The sequence below is a fragment of the Alexandromys fortis genome, unplaced genomic scaffold, assembly GCF_014885135.2.
Source record: "Alexandromys fortis isolate MF-2015 unplaced genomic scaffold, M_Fortis_MF-2015_v1.1 scaffold_246, whole genome shotgun sequence".
Taxonomy (NCBI): Eukaryota; Metazoa; Chordata; class Mammalia; order Rodentia; family Cricetidae; genus Alexandromys; species Alexandromys fortis.
The window spans coordinates 974,044-987,099 of NW_026068131.1; the positions used below are offsets into that span (position 1 = coordinate 974,044).

The window sequence follows — 13,056 nt, forward strand, 5'->3', positions numbered from 1 at the left end:
GGCGGCGGTGGGGAAGAGACAGAAATCTTTAATAAATAAATAAATAAATTAAAAAAAAGAAGATAGATTTTTAAAAGGTAGGAATAAATCTTCATTACCCTGTATTAAATGATGGTTTCTAAATGCAGCAACTTAGACTGTTTGGCCATCCTGACAACTAGGCTGATAGGGACAGGAACTTGAGAAAATGGGTTGGAGGGTGGGTGGAAGGAAAGAGTACTGAAAGAGATGACTAAGAGAAACAGTTAATAAATGGGACCTCCTGAAACTGCGAAGCTCCTTTAAAGCAAAGGACATGGTAAACAAGACAAAACAGCAGCTTACAGAATGGGAAAAGATCTTTCCCAACCCCTCATCAGACAGAGGGCTGATCTCCAATATATACAAAAAACTCAAGAAGTTGGGCATCAACAGAACAAATAATACATAAAAAATGGGGTACAGACCTAAACAAAAAACTCTCAACAGAGGAATCTAAAATGTCTGAGAGACACTTAAAGAAATGTTCAGCATCCTTAGACATCAAAACAACTCTGAGATCCCATCTTACACTTGTAAGAATGGCCAAGATCAAAAACACTGATGACAACTTATGCTGGAGAGGTTGTGGGGTAAAGGGAACACTCCTGGATTGCTGGTTGGAATGCAAGCTGGTACAGCCCCTTTAGATGTGAATGTGGCGATTTCTCAGAAAATTAGGAGACAACCTTCCTCGACACCCAGCAATACCAGTTTTGGGTATATACCCAAAGAATGCCCAATTGTACCACAAGGACGTGTACTCAACTATGTTCAGAGCAGTATTACTTGCCATAGCCAGAACCTAGAAACAATCTAAATACCCCTAGACCGAAGAACGGATAAGGAAAATGTGGTACATTTATACAATGGAGTACTACATAGCAGAAAAAAATAATGACATCTTGAAATTTGTGGGCAAATGGATGGATCTAGAAAACATATTTAGTAAGGTAATCCAGACCCAGAAAGACAAATATCATATTACTCACTCATAAGTGCTTTTTAGACATAAAGCAAAGAAAACTAGCCTACAATTCACAGTCCCCAAGAACCTAGACAATGAGGACCCTAAGAAAGACATACATGGATCTAATGTACATGGGAAGTAGAAAAACACAAGATCTCCTGAGTAACTTGGGAGCATTGGGACCACAAGAGAGTGTAGAAGGCGAGGGGAGAGGAGGGAGGAAAGTGGAGAAAATTTCATAACTCAATGAAAACAATAAAAAAGAAAAGAAAAACATAAAAAATAAAAAAGATAGATTAAAATAGTAATAAATCTTCATGACCTTGTATTAAAAGATGGTTTTTGAATGTTTGGCTATCCTGACAATTAGGCTGACTGGGACAGGAACTTGAGGGAAAGGGTTGGAGGGTGGGTGGAAGGGAAGAGTGCTTAAAGAGATGACTGCAAAGGGAGAACTTTTCAGGGTCAGCTAGAAACCTGACGCAAGGGAAACTCTCAGAAATTTACAAGAATGGCCCTAGCTAAGACACCTAGGAATAGTGAGAGGTAGCCTGAGCTTGCAATCATCAGATTGGTGATTCCTTCAATCATCATCTGAGAATTTCCATCCAGTAACGGATGGAGACAGATACAGAGACTTGCAGCCAAACATTTGGTTGAGCTTGAGAAATCCTGCTGAAGAGAAGGCAAAAGAATCATAGAAGCCAGAGTCATCAAGGACATTACAAGAAAACCCACAGAAACAACTAACATGATCCATAGGAACCCAACAGCTAAGGTGACTGCAAGGGACCAACCTAAGCCCTTTATAGACATGTGGCAATTGTGTAGCTTGGTCTATTTATGGGACTCCTAACAATGTGAGCAGGAGCTGTCCCTAATGCACTGGCTGGTTCTTGGGAACCTATTCCTCATATTGGATTGCCTTGCCCAGCCTAAATACAAGGGGAGGTGTTTAATCTTACTGCAACCTGCAACCTGATATGCTATGCTTTGTTGATACCCATGCGAGGCCTGCCCCTTTCTGAACAGAAACAGAGGAAGAGTGGGTTGGGAGAGGGGCTGAAAGGAGATGGTGGTGGTGGTGAGGAATTGGGAGGAGAGGAGAAAGAGGAAACTGCAGTAAGGATGTAAAATAAATAAATAAAAATGATGGTTTCTTACATGCGGCACCCAAGCCCTTAGTAGCAAAAGGAAAATAAATATACAGAATATAATCAAAAGTAAAGTATCTGGTGTTTCAAATTATAAAAAAAGAAGAGAGGAAAACTCAGAAGAGAAACATTTGACAAATCATAAACAAAATAAAAGATTTAGACTCACAATACATAAGCAAGACATACGATTCAATAATTTAAAAATCAAAAATTACAATAAGTAAAATATTCAAATAGAAACTTTTACAGTGAAGATATGAAAATTGTTACTTGTCACATAAAGAGATCCTGAATAACATCTCTGGCTACACTTCTGCAAATAAAAACCACAATGAGATAAAATCATATACACTATGATGGCAGTAAGGTAGATAATATATATTTATAGAAAGAAATGCAAATTAAAGGGAAATTAAGTCACTGTTAAAGAAATTAGAAAGAATCCTATTCTCAACACCTCAAAAAGAAAAGTAAATACCTAAGATTGAGAAAGAATTTAATATCAGAATATTAAAAAAATGAACAAATACCAATGAGCAAATATCTTCATTAGCGAACGAGCAAATGAAATGAACATCCGTCTTCAAACAAAGGAGAACAAATGGCCAAAATCTAAATGAAAAATGTTCAAGGCCTTTAACTACCAGACACATTTAAACCTACATGATAGCCTATAATCTATAACTCCAATTCCAGTGTACCCAATGTTTTCTTCAGGCCTCCAAGAGTACCATGTACGCATATGGTGCACATACATATATACAGACACAACACATATACATATGAAATAAAGTAATATTTTTATAAAGGAAACCACTATACTATATAAAAGAAGCTGGTCATATAATATCATACATTGAACAAGTCTATTTACATGAAATAATTAGAATATAAAATTCATATATGCAGAAAGTACAGTAGTTAGTTTTCAAGGTTTAGAAATGCGTTAATAGGAAGGAATGGGCAGAAAAATGTCCTTTTATGATCATGAAAAGGTTCTAGAATATACTGCAGTGATGGGTGCCCAATTCTGTGAATATTACCCAGCCATTTAATTGTTACGTGAAGGTAGGTTAGCCTTATATTATGTGAACTATATTTTAAGATACCATTAGATAAAAGCCAAGGGGGACTTTACTGAGAACTAGAATTGAAGGTGGAAACTGAAAACTGAGATATGTCATGGCTAGGGCCTGAGGAGAAGGTTTGGATCCAAAGGAAGGCAAATTTTAGAAGATACCTAGAGACACAGAACTTTAGAAACAGGAAAGTCATTTAAGATTCATATGCAGTGAAACTGACATAAGAAAAGTTGTATTTAGGTTACTCTTACTTCAACGAACCATTATTGCTGCTCCCTACGAATGCAGGGAGAAGGGAAGTCAGAAGGATGAGTTTGTAGGCTCTTAACTATAATTTTGTAAGGTGGAGGATAAATACAGAGAAAGGCATGTTGTTTTTCCCTTTGGCCCTCACAGACCTGAAGACAACATTGGATACCCTGGAACTGAAGTTACAGATTGCAAGCCACCATGTGGTCCTTGGAACCAAACCCAGGTCCTCTAGAAGAGAGGCATGTGCTCTTAATCACTGAGCCAATTCTTCAGCCACGAAAAGTTTTGCTTTTAAATTTGAGTATGTCAATTTAACAATTAACAGAGCTGTGTAAGCAAGTATCAATAGGGTTAGGCAATTTAATGGGATAAAAACATCCTCAAGTTAATGTGCAACTAAAAATGGAAGATGTTTGCTTGACTTTATCTCTGCAGCAAGCTACACTTACCGACAAAAAGTACACAAATTAAAAAAAATTATCTCAGATAAACCCAATATATCAGTACCCCTAAGTGCACAATGTATGATCAAAACAAATCAATAAAAGAGAAACTGGCGTACTTAATGCTGTGCTGTCATTCCTGAGAATTTATCTTGGGGTATCATGGAAATGCCTAAAATCATATGGGGCTGGGGGCAGCTTCTTTTTCCCCCTAATATTCCCACCTAAAATATTATTTGTCTTTATTATGTTTTTTCTTCTAAAAAAAAAGTATTTGCTTATGTGAAACGTAAATCCACTCTGGTTTTGATCTAAAACTTTTAAATCAAGACCAACGTATAAGACTAGGTGCCAGGTGTGCTCCTATGTTCGACAAAAACAAAACAAGCAAATAAACAAAAACCCTCTTTTACCTCTCTCTTTTGTTGCACCAGAGGTTTGCCTTAGAAAGATGTTCAGATTGTGGTGGAGTGGAAGATAAATGCGGACATTTTGTCTGCATTTGAACCTGAATTCTGGGAAATAGTGTCTTGGAAAACTGCCAGCCATGTTAGAGCATTCAAAACTGGCAGTACGTGGGCAGCAAAAGAAGCCACAGAGCCCTGAGCCTCTTCTTCCTCCCCCCTCTGCGCCCCTTCTGTGAACCAATGGTCTGGAGCGCCGCCCACTCCGTCCTTCCCTGTGCAAGCCTATAAATATGTTTCCAGGAGAGCTTTGATCTGTGGGAAGAGCCTGACAGCTCCGGAGCTGGTGCTCTCCTGCCTCAGCCCTTGATTGGCTGGCCTGAGCTAACTCTCCGTGAGCCACACGTGCAGCCGCTGCGTTACTTAGATGGAAGATTTCGCAAGGATACCAAGTAGTGCGAAACCCTAGCTTTAGAAGCGATCTGAAGATCCAACTCAAATCCTGCACTCTTAATGGGATGGGGAGCTGTGTTTTCACTGTAGAAAAGCCTGGCAGGGTAAAGAAAAAAGATTTTTGCAAAGTTGGCGATGGTATTGCCTGCCTACCTAGGAGAGGGACAAAGAGCCGGAAGGGAAAGGACACAGCTAAGCTAAATGGAGTTGTGTGGTCTTCAGGCAGCAGGAGAATGAGTAGAAGTAACCTCAAGGCCATTGTTGAATGAAAGGAAGCTAGATTTTCTTATCGAAATGTCTGCCTTATAGGTCTGGAATTCATTGGTTGCCCTCAGACACTCCTAAGAAGTGATCATTTTGGTTATGCTCTTTCGTGGATATCCCACTGCTAGTCGAAGGGCTTTTGGAGCCTGAAAGAATTGTGGACCTGTAGGGGTTTGATCCGTGTCTATCAGAGGTAGACTTATGATACCGAAATTTAGCGAAATGGAGGGTTGTTTCTAGAGTACGTGGCCTCTCTTCCGGCATGGAAAAGGTCTTTCCCAGTGTGACCCTTCTAAAGAAGAAATGTTGAGTGAGCCGAAGATGCTGGCTTCTGTATGGTGGATGATCTGTGGGGAAAATGTAGGAAGAAAAGGAATTCTTCAGTATTGCCTAGGACTAAATTTAGGTGTAGGAGAGATTCAAGAAGATACTTAGGCAATTTTGATAAATTTCATGTCCAGGAAAGATTGAATGTCTCCTTGTCCAGTCTGTAGTGAACTGAGCACATGCAGCAGACCGTACAAGGAACCTCTGCATGCTATAATGATGAGCTCGCTTCTACTCTGTTTGGGGCAAACACAAATTTTCTGTAAACATTTATGTCCAATAGAAAGGTTTTTAATATCTGCCGGTAAAAGTTGGGGTGAGGAAAATGGGAAAAAAAATTTCCCGTTCTGAAAAAAAAATTCATTGTATTGAAAGCCAGAGGTCCCTGGTGTGGGAGGTCTCCGACACAAGCTCATGCAAAGATGGCACGCAGGGAGTCTCCTGCAGTCTCCAAAGGAAATCCAGTGTGTGTAGGAAAGATTCAAGAAAATCTTTCTTTCTGGGGGAAGATTTTTGCTGAATTTGATAGGTGGAATCACTCCTGCACTGTTTGGTGGGAAATGTGCTGAAAAGAGCGGGGGGGGGGGGGGGGGGGAATGGGATTTTCACACTACCTGAAACAAAGACTGAGCTTTACAGAAACCTGGAGAGGCTGCATAGCATGGAGTGAAAAATCATATGTGCGAAGACAAGGGCATCTCTGTTCTACCCAGGGGGACTCAGTGAGTCACTGCATGGAAGAGCCTTGGTTGTTTACATATCCCTTCGAGAAAATTCGGAAGAGGGATCATGGAAGAATGAGGAATCCGGTCCGCGAATTACAACTGTATTCCGAGGCTATTTTATCTAGCTGAATAGACATACACAAAAGGGCAGAAAGGAGTTTTCTAGAAATAAAATAGCTAAACCTCAAGCGATTCAAATAACGTTATGTTTAAGCGGGAATTTTATGCCAGGAACCTCCTGCGTCTCTCTTCTCATCTTCCTTGTGTTCCCCCCTCTGCTCTCCTTTTTTTGAAGAAGAAAAAAAAAATGGACCGCGGAAAATATTCACCACGCCGGATTTGCAAATGCTCCTGGTTAGTTCTTATATCACAAATGTTTGTGACCATTCAAGGAACACTCAGGGGCAGCTTCTAAAGAAGTCATTTCTCTTTTTTTCCCATTCACCTGCCACCTTCCAGCTCCAGATTCAAAGATTCTGCGCTTCTGAAGGCTCCATAGTGTTTGCTTGGCTATGGCTTCACGCAGGTCAAAAAAAGAAAATCTGAAAACCAAGTTACCTTGGGGAGGTGGGAAGCAGCAGGTTAGATATGGAAGAACTTCAGTAGAGAGGTGTGTGTTAATTACGTTCTGGTTGAGAAACTGAAATGGGCATATTTAGATGAGCAAGGAGTATTTTTGTTTTTTAAAAGAGGAATTTACCCCATCATCAGCAACCACTCCCCCAAATTCAGACGTTCTGTCTGATTTAGCCCCCAGAGTGCTTGGTAGGAAAGACTAGAGCCGCAGTTACACAGTGGAAGTAAAAAAGGAACTAGCTCTGATCTAGCAGCAGAGGCCACCTGTGCCCCCCCCGTCCCCCTCCATGTGACACCCCCCCCCCGTTACCCTCCCCGTGTGTTGCGGACCCAGACAGCATCTCGTGGTACAGGCAAAGTCTCGCGCAAAGCTCTGCCAGTCCTCGCGGGGCCCCGCCTCCTATTGCTGAGGGTCACTATCCAGTCCCACTGACGCGGGGGAGTGCGCACGACTCCTTGCCTGCAGCAGTAGGCTGTGTGCGCAGAGCCAGAGACACCTCAGGCTCTGAAGTGCGCTGGGAAGTGGACGGACTGGCGGCTCGTCCGCTAGTCCGTTTTCATCTCTCCTCTGCCTAACCAGCACACTGAGGCTGGTAGGCTCCTAGCTTTCCAGTCCTTCTCCGCATAGAACGTTCTAAGGTAAGTCTCAATTTTTCCAGGAAAGACTGGAGATATCTGGGGGTGAGCTGCTGTCCCTGAGACTGACACCAGGTAAACGGGGGAATGGGCAGACTGCCCATATAATGGAAGGATTTGGGGACGTGGCATCCCCAAGTCCACGCGCCCACAGCCCCGAGTCCTCAACCTGTTTGCTTGTTTGTTTGCTTTTTTTTTTTTTCAGGATGCATTTCTTCCACAGGTTATCCGCAAGCGCAAAATACTGAATTCTTAAGAGCTCTGGGTGATTTCTTAGAATTTCCCTCCTGTTTTTGTCTGTCTCTATCAGCAGGGATTCTGGAACTCCTGAAAAAGTGAGGATTTCTGCTCCAAAACCACCTGGAAAGCCCTCCTTTCTATTTACCACATCCCATTCCATTCTCGGAAATCTGGGTGTTTTAGCCCCCCAGACGGTCACGCTTTCACAATGAAATGTTGTTGTTGTTGTTGTTGTTTCTTGCGCGTCAAAGTACACTTAAACTGTAAGCTTGAGCTCGCTACTGCCAGTTTCAGAGATGCAAGGGTCTTATTCCCCCTCCCCAGACCCCTCACCCTTCTTGCCACCTCACTCTGCAGGGAAAAGGTGGGCTATAAAAGACTGCTGTAGAGACTAAATCTCCCACGGGAGCCCTTCACCTGTTGGAATCATTTGATCCATAACTGGGGAGGGGCCCCAGCATAGGGTAGAGATGAATCAGTGTTCACCATCCTTTCTACCCGCAGTCAAAAAAAAAAAAAAAAAGAAAAAAAGAAAAAAAGAAAAAAAAGAAAAGCAAATTCCTGTAATTAGAACTATAGAATCTCAGTCTCCAGGGTGTTGCTGGAGGTTGAGGGGTGGTCACCAATAGCAACCACCCTTAGGAGGCTAAGAGGTCTCATGATGATGCAATTTCTTACAGCCCCACCCTCCTCAAATTTGAGGAAGGGGCTTGGAATGAAATTATATATTCCTCTCCACTGCCCCCTACTGACCATTTGGCTAAAGAAAAGTCTTGCTGGGAAGAAGTAGTTCTTACCTGTTTTTTAAATCCCTTACCCACTTGATGGTCTAGAAAATGCCAGAACCTGCTTGGAGCTCTCCCCCCCCCCATACTCCCCTGAAATGAAGGGAAGGGCAGAGACTCAAACCTTTAAGGCACAATGCCTGACTCATTTAGATGCTATGTTGGAACAGCCCTTGTTTAGAGGAGTCACCCACCATAGCCTGACTGCCCCTAGTCAGAAGGGACATTTAGGGTATATATGTGGTTAAAAGGGACCCTTAGCCTTAGTATAAGGATGCTTCTTGTTTACCCCCATACCACATTTTTTTTTTAAAGACAGGCTCCCACTAAGCATCTCCAGGGGGAAGTGATTAATAGCCCAGCCTGTCTTCAGACTTGTAATCCTTCCGCCTTAGTGTCACCTATACTGGGGCGGGGGGAGGGGAAAAAAAACAAAAAATAAAAAACAATCCCCCCAAAAAACAGGGAGTACTCTGCCTGCTAAAATATTATTTGGGATTTATTTAATTGTGGAGGGTGGAGTATGGAATCCATTTTCTGCAGGCATGCTAAGTGGCATTCAGCTGCATCACCAATTTTCCATAGTAAATTTTGTGGGGTAGAGAAGGAGACAGAAAGAGATGGGAAGTAGAAAGGAAAAAAGAAGGAAGGTCTGTGTCTCCTGCCCCATATTATCAATATCACAGACAGCAATGCATTGTTTGTTCTACACAAACATATACCAGATGCATGCAACAAAACATACAAAACAAGAACATGCATAGCAGAGAAACTCATCCCATAAACATATAGCATGCAAACATACCACACAAGCACACAAGGTGGTGTTTAGAAAACGCACACTTTACAAGTCTGCAATTGTGGAAATATAGTCATGTTACATGTGAGTTCACATAAGTAACAACATAACTTTCTAAAACAAAACAAATCAGTAACACAAAACACATACACACAAATGCCCATGCATAACTTCCATGGACATGCACTAACAACAAAACACTTCACACACACACACACACACACACACACACACACACACACTGCACCATTTTCTCCCTTATGGCCAGACCTTATTTGTTTAAGAATAATAACAAAAAGTAGCTTTCTAGTTTAAGAAAACCCAGAGATTTTTCCATCTTGAAGAAGGTGTTTGAATTGTAGACATTTTCTTTCATACATGCTAATTTAATCTATGCCACTGGCTTATGAAGTATATATAATTGCCGCTAGGTAGTTGGAGAAACCAAGGCAAAAAATGCTTTTAAGTATGTAGTTTTATTTTTGATTGACACAATGACTATGCATATTTATGGGTATATTACTACATTTTGACAAATGTATACAATGTAAAATTACTGGACTATGTAATTGGCATCCATTTTATCTCGCAAATTTTCCATTTCTTTATGTTGAAACATTCCAGGTCTTTCTATAAAATTTAGAAATATGTAACTAATTTTTGTTAAGCATAGTTATTTGCACAGTCATACTTCAAGTTAGTGACAGGAGTGGGTAGTATAGAAATGTAAACAAAAATCTTGCCTTTAAGTTTACAGTCTCTGACATCCTAGCCTTTTACATGTATGTAAACGTGCATATTCTTAAATAGATTTCAGCTCCTGCAGTTGGAGACTAGTCACGTCTTTGGAAGTCCATTTTTTTCTGGCTTGATTGTTTTATTTATATAAAATTCTCAGTACAAGTCAGGGCAGTCAAAGACCTATCTTTGCTTTCACAAGGCAAGGTAGGAAGTTCAGACTCCCATAACACTACAAATTATGGCAATAATCTAGAGTTACCTATTTTGCTAGACCTCAATAACACAACTCTGATTATACATTTATTACTAAGCAATTAATTAATGGAATATATTAGAAGGCAGTGACTGTTTTAGGCAAGATTTATACACTATCATGGTAATAAAACAAGGTAGTATATGTAGCATTCTATATGGGTGATCTAATTGGCTTGATAGGATCCCATCATTTTAATGAAAGTGGGTTGATTAGCAAGCCTGCTGGCTTCTCTCCTCTTACTATAAAAAGGTTAACACCTTAGATCCTGGCTTCTTTGGGCTCATTATTCTATAAAATGCTAAAGTCTTTGATAATTTCCATTTTAGGTGGAACCAGGAGTTTCTGTTTGTGAAGATTTGGAAAAGGACTTCATCATCTATATCCTTTCTGGTCTCTTGGGACCTGTTTAATTCTTCTCCCTAAACAAAAATGAACATTTCTTTGCTGTCACATATGGAAAGTTTACTTGATTGGTTCCGACCAAATGTCAGTTGGGTTCCACTGATCGAGGATCACAATTACAGTCACACAAGTCTGAAAGCAACCAACTCAACTGTAGAAATGGAATGGCCAACAGAAACAATGAAAAAATGGATCGGGAACAATGCCCACATCATTGCCAAGGTTGTGCTGAGTATTGCATATTTTGTCGCCTCAATTGTATCTCTCTTTGGCAACTTCCTGGTATGCCAGGTTTTTCTCAAGCACAACGAAATCAAAAAATCAACGGGCCTTCTCATCTTCAATCTGGCAGTATCTGACATTACGATAATCCTTCTCAACTGTCCATTTGCTATGGTGAGTGATATATATAGAGTTGGTTTCAGTACATAAAAAAGATGCTGTTCCATTTTAAGGGTGGGTGATGGGACTACAAAAGCAAAGGGGAATATACATATTTGGAGCCTTCATCTAGATTCTAGCTTCTCCGCAGTGTTTGAGGATAACATTTGAATAAATAACCTACACCTTTTCCTTGCTTTTGTCCCTTAGACTCGTTTCCTGGCTGGACAGTGGGTGTTTGGTAGGGTCCTGTGTCATGTCAGTCGTTTCGCTCAGTACTGCTCCCTCCATGTTTCAACTCTTACACTTATGGCTGTTGCCATGGACCGGCACCGGGTAAGACCACTTGAGGGCACTTTTGAATAAAAGAGCAGGGGGTGGGAAATAGTCGGGAACACTAGACATCTTGCAGAAATCTACAAGGCGGAGCTGTATTTGAAACTAGAATATGTATGTGGACTGCTTCTGACACTTCTCCCCACTGTCATACTCCTACAGGTAGATACCATTGTGAATTTCAGAGTTTCATCCCTGTACTTGCGTTTTATGCTTCTCTTTTTAATCCAAGCAGAAATTCATCAACCTGTGTCTGATTATGCAAACCACACTGATCTTGGCTGATTCACGAAGGGTGTTTTTGGTCTTTTGTAGGTCATTCTGCACCCAATGACACCAAGGCTAACATACTCCCAAAGCTTAATGGTTGTTGCCGCGATCTGGAGTATTGCTATATTCCTTGCTCTTCCGCATGCAATTTACCAGAATCTAATCATCGTCATGAACGAGTAAGTCAGACATAATGTGTAATTTCACCTTTTTCTTTCTAGAGACTCCCAGAAAGTGGACATTTGCAATGTTCTTAATTTTGTTTTCATCCATCCCCCATTTTCCTGACTAAAACTTTTGGTGTTATTTTCTAATTCCAATGTGTTAGTGGAACCAATAGGATGGGCCATCAAGTTAAGGTCACTAGTAATGAAGAATCTAGCTGTGTTCAGATTGTTCTATACCCACACTAGGCCCACCAGAGATAACACTTTAGTGCAACCCCTTAATTTCAAAATTGAAGAAATTAAGACCGAAACTATGAAGGGACTGAGATTTCTTATGGACATACAGTGTAAAGTAGCTCCTAGAAGCTTTCTGGGACCCTTTCAGTTATCTTAACATTTTTTTTTCTGTTTTGCTCCAGGGATGGTGTTGCCATGAGCTACTGCATCCCTTCCTATCCTGGACCCAGCCAGCTGGTTTCAAAATATGTGGACCTTGGTATATTTATCTTGCTGTATGTTCTGCCACTTATGGTGATTGTTGTAACCTATTCTCACCTAGGAAAGCGGCTGTGGCTCCAGAATGCTATTGGCGATGCATCTGCCCGTCAACTGATGGCACACTACCAGAAGCGGAAGAAGAGCATCCGGATGCTGATACTTATTGTGTTGGTCTTTGCAGTTTGTTGGTTTCCACTTAATTTCTATGTGGTTCTTATATCCAATGCAGGCGTAGAGAATGATACCGTGCTTTTTTATGCCTTTCACTGGTTGGCAATGAGCAGCACCTGCTACAATCCTTTCATCTACTGCTGGCTCAACAGGAGCTTCCGTGCCAAACTAAGATCGGTAACATCTTCAAGAGTGCAAGCACTGTTTTTATGTAAGAGCTCCCAGGTTCAGAAAATAAATGCACCCGAGAGTCATGAGCTTCAGGAACTCAAGGCATCTTCACTGCTACGAGTTCCCCTGGCTGTTCCAGAGGCCCCGATAGTTGAGGATCCCAGTTTGGCTACAGGGGATAATTCCCAGGGTTCTGTTCAGGGGGATTCATCAGATCCAGATCCCTCCCTAGATGAAGAGGTGGCGGCGGGGCCCTCCACCCAGGATGCTTACTTTTGCATTCACGTGCAGACTACCAGTCACTAAGTTGGGCACCCATCTGATCCATCAGAACCTTGTTTAATGAGTACCCTCGCACAGACAATTCAGTCAGCGATGGCATAACCTTTAACTTAGATGTTGAGTACAGTGTTTTACTATTATGTGCACCCTCACAGTCTTAGTTCTGGCGTCAGAACTCTACTTGATAGGTCCACTGTGCCATAATGTGGAGAACTGACTGGCCAGACCCTGAAGGAATTCGTTGTTACTT

The 13,056-nt window shown here is 41.3% G+C and overlaps 1 protein-coding gene across 1 annotated transcript; it reads left to right on the top strand.

Moving 5' to 3' along the window:
• Nucleotides 1-10,557: 10,557 nt before the first annotated feature.
• LOC126490824 (G-protein coupled receptor 83-like) lies at nucleotides 10,558-12,830 on the top strand. Its single transcript, XM_050126029.1, has 4 exons — nucleotides 10,558-10,926; nucleotides 11,122-11,247; nucleotides 11,563-11,696; nucleotides 12,104-12,830. Exons 1-4 carry the CDS (start codon nucleotides 10,558-10,560, stop codon nucleotides 12,828-12,830), a joined length of 1,356 nt encoding a protein of 451 aa, XP_049981986.1.
• Nucleotides 12,831-13,056: the final 226 nt, after the last annotated feature.